The 1,663-nt window shown below is 34.2% G+C and overlaps 1 protein-coding gene across 1 annotated transcript in view; it reads left to right on the forward strand.

The window, feature by feature from the left end:
* Positions 1–928, forward strand: part of LOC107747918 (ATP-binding cassette sub-family G member 2-like) — a 31,399-nt gene extending 30,471 nt beyond the window's left edge. Inside the window, 2 exon segments of the mRNA XM_016562530.1 lie at positions 198–202; positions 778–928. Coding sequence (XP_016418016.1) covers positions 198–202; positions 778–928 — 156 coding nt within the window.
* Positions 929–1,663: the final 735 nt, after the last annotated feature.

Raw genomic sequence — 1,663 nt, forward strand, 5'->3', positions numbered from 1 at the left:
CACTCTCACACAGACACACACACACACACACACACACACAGGTTTAAACAGGAATAATAAATCAATATATACCACATGAGGCTGTGAGTGTACCGTGATTAAGGGCATTTATAAGTATTTGCAATAACTGCAAAGACCGTAATTATTTATTAATCATTTATTTAGATTTAATCTCTGCCTCACCTCACTAACTGTAGAATAGGTGAGGGAATGGAAAGTTTAAAGGATATTAGTTAATGTAAAGTTATATGTAATTATTAAAACAAGAAAATAATTTTTAAAACATGATAATTAAAAAAAAAAAGTAATACTGAATAATAACTCTACAAATTATCGGCTTTGATCTTTTGACATGCGCACACTGCACGAAAATGCAGTTTCCTGCTGGTTGCACATACTATTCTCCGGCCATTGCTTCTTTTCTTTGTTTTAAAGAGTAGACTTAATATTTATCTACTTTGGGTCCTAACTAGGAGAAGACGAGCAAGTGAAGATGTCATTGCACATGCGCAGTTTCGGTTTTCAATCCGATCATGTGTGTGCATGTCCTCTCGATTTGATTAGAATAGGTCTACACCATCCCTTCTAATCTGATCGAAATTTCATGTGGATCGTGCTCAGTTAGATCGATTAATGAAGGCTTTTCAGTCCGATTGAGCCATCAATCCAATTACTAACGGATTATTTGGTTGCATGTGAATGTAGCTAGTGTAGAAAACCAACGTGCAATGATGCTAAAGTACTTTTGATAATGTTTTCATCATTTTGTCATTGCAGCTGTTCGACAGGCGAGGGCTTTCTGAGCGATCAGGGCATTGATTACTCAACCTGGGGTATGTGGCAGAATCATTTGGCTCTGGGAATCATGACCCTCATCTTCCTCATCATCGCTTACCTAAAGCTGCGCTTCATCAAGAAATTCTCCTAAACACAAGCTTGTGGTCTTCCTCACACACTCCGACAACATCCAACACATCCCACAGATATTACACACACTGTTTCCCACTCAAACACCATCGTATGCTGAAGGAAATCATACAAACACATCCAGTCATGCTGCAGACACAAATCATGTGAAGCATTGACATTGTTCAGGTTTATTGTTCTCAACTTTTCACACTAAAGATTTGTATCAGAAATCTAGTTTTTTATTATGTTTTAAATATTTTAGTTTTTTCCCAACGGATTATTCAGTAACAGTACAGTAAGTAAATATGGCAATATGGAGTTACTCCAGTTTGACACCTTTTAGTTGGGTTTGTTTGCTGTACATGTTTTTTGTAGGTTTAATTTATATATTTTGTTAATCTAAAATACTTTTGTAATTTTTTAGCACAGCAATGTTTAATAAAAACAAATGCTCTGATTATTTTAAGCAAAACTGTTTTTCGTTTAATTTTCCAGTTCCTATGATTCTCATTATCATAACCACACCTGCACAGTTAAACCAAATTAAAAAAACAAAATATCAAAATATAAAATAAAAATATATTACAATAATATTTCTATTATTTATATGTATTTTATAAATTGGATTGTTTGTGTTGTTATTTTTATTACTATTAATTACTTCATACTATGTGTCTTATGTTGACTTGATGACGAACGAGTTTACAGCGTGAGACCAATGCTCCTCCACCGAGTGTGTTGAGTTTACAGCGTG

This window comes from Sinocyclocheilus rhinocerous, unplaced genomic scaffold (genome assembly GCF_001515625.1).
Source record: "Sinocyclocheilus rhinocerous isolate Xijiao unplaced genomic scaffold, SAMN03320098_v1.1 scaffold2064, whole genome shotgun sequence".
Classification (NCBI taxonomy): domain Eukaryota; kingdom Metazoa; phylum Chordata; class Actinopteri; order Cypriniformes; family Cyprinidae; genus Sinocyclocheilus; species Sinocyclocheilus rhinocerous.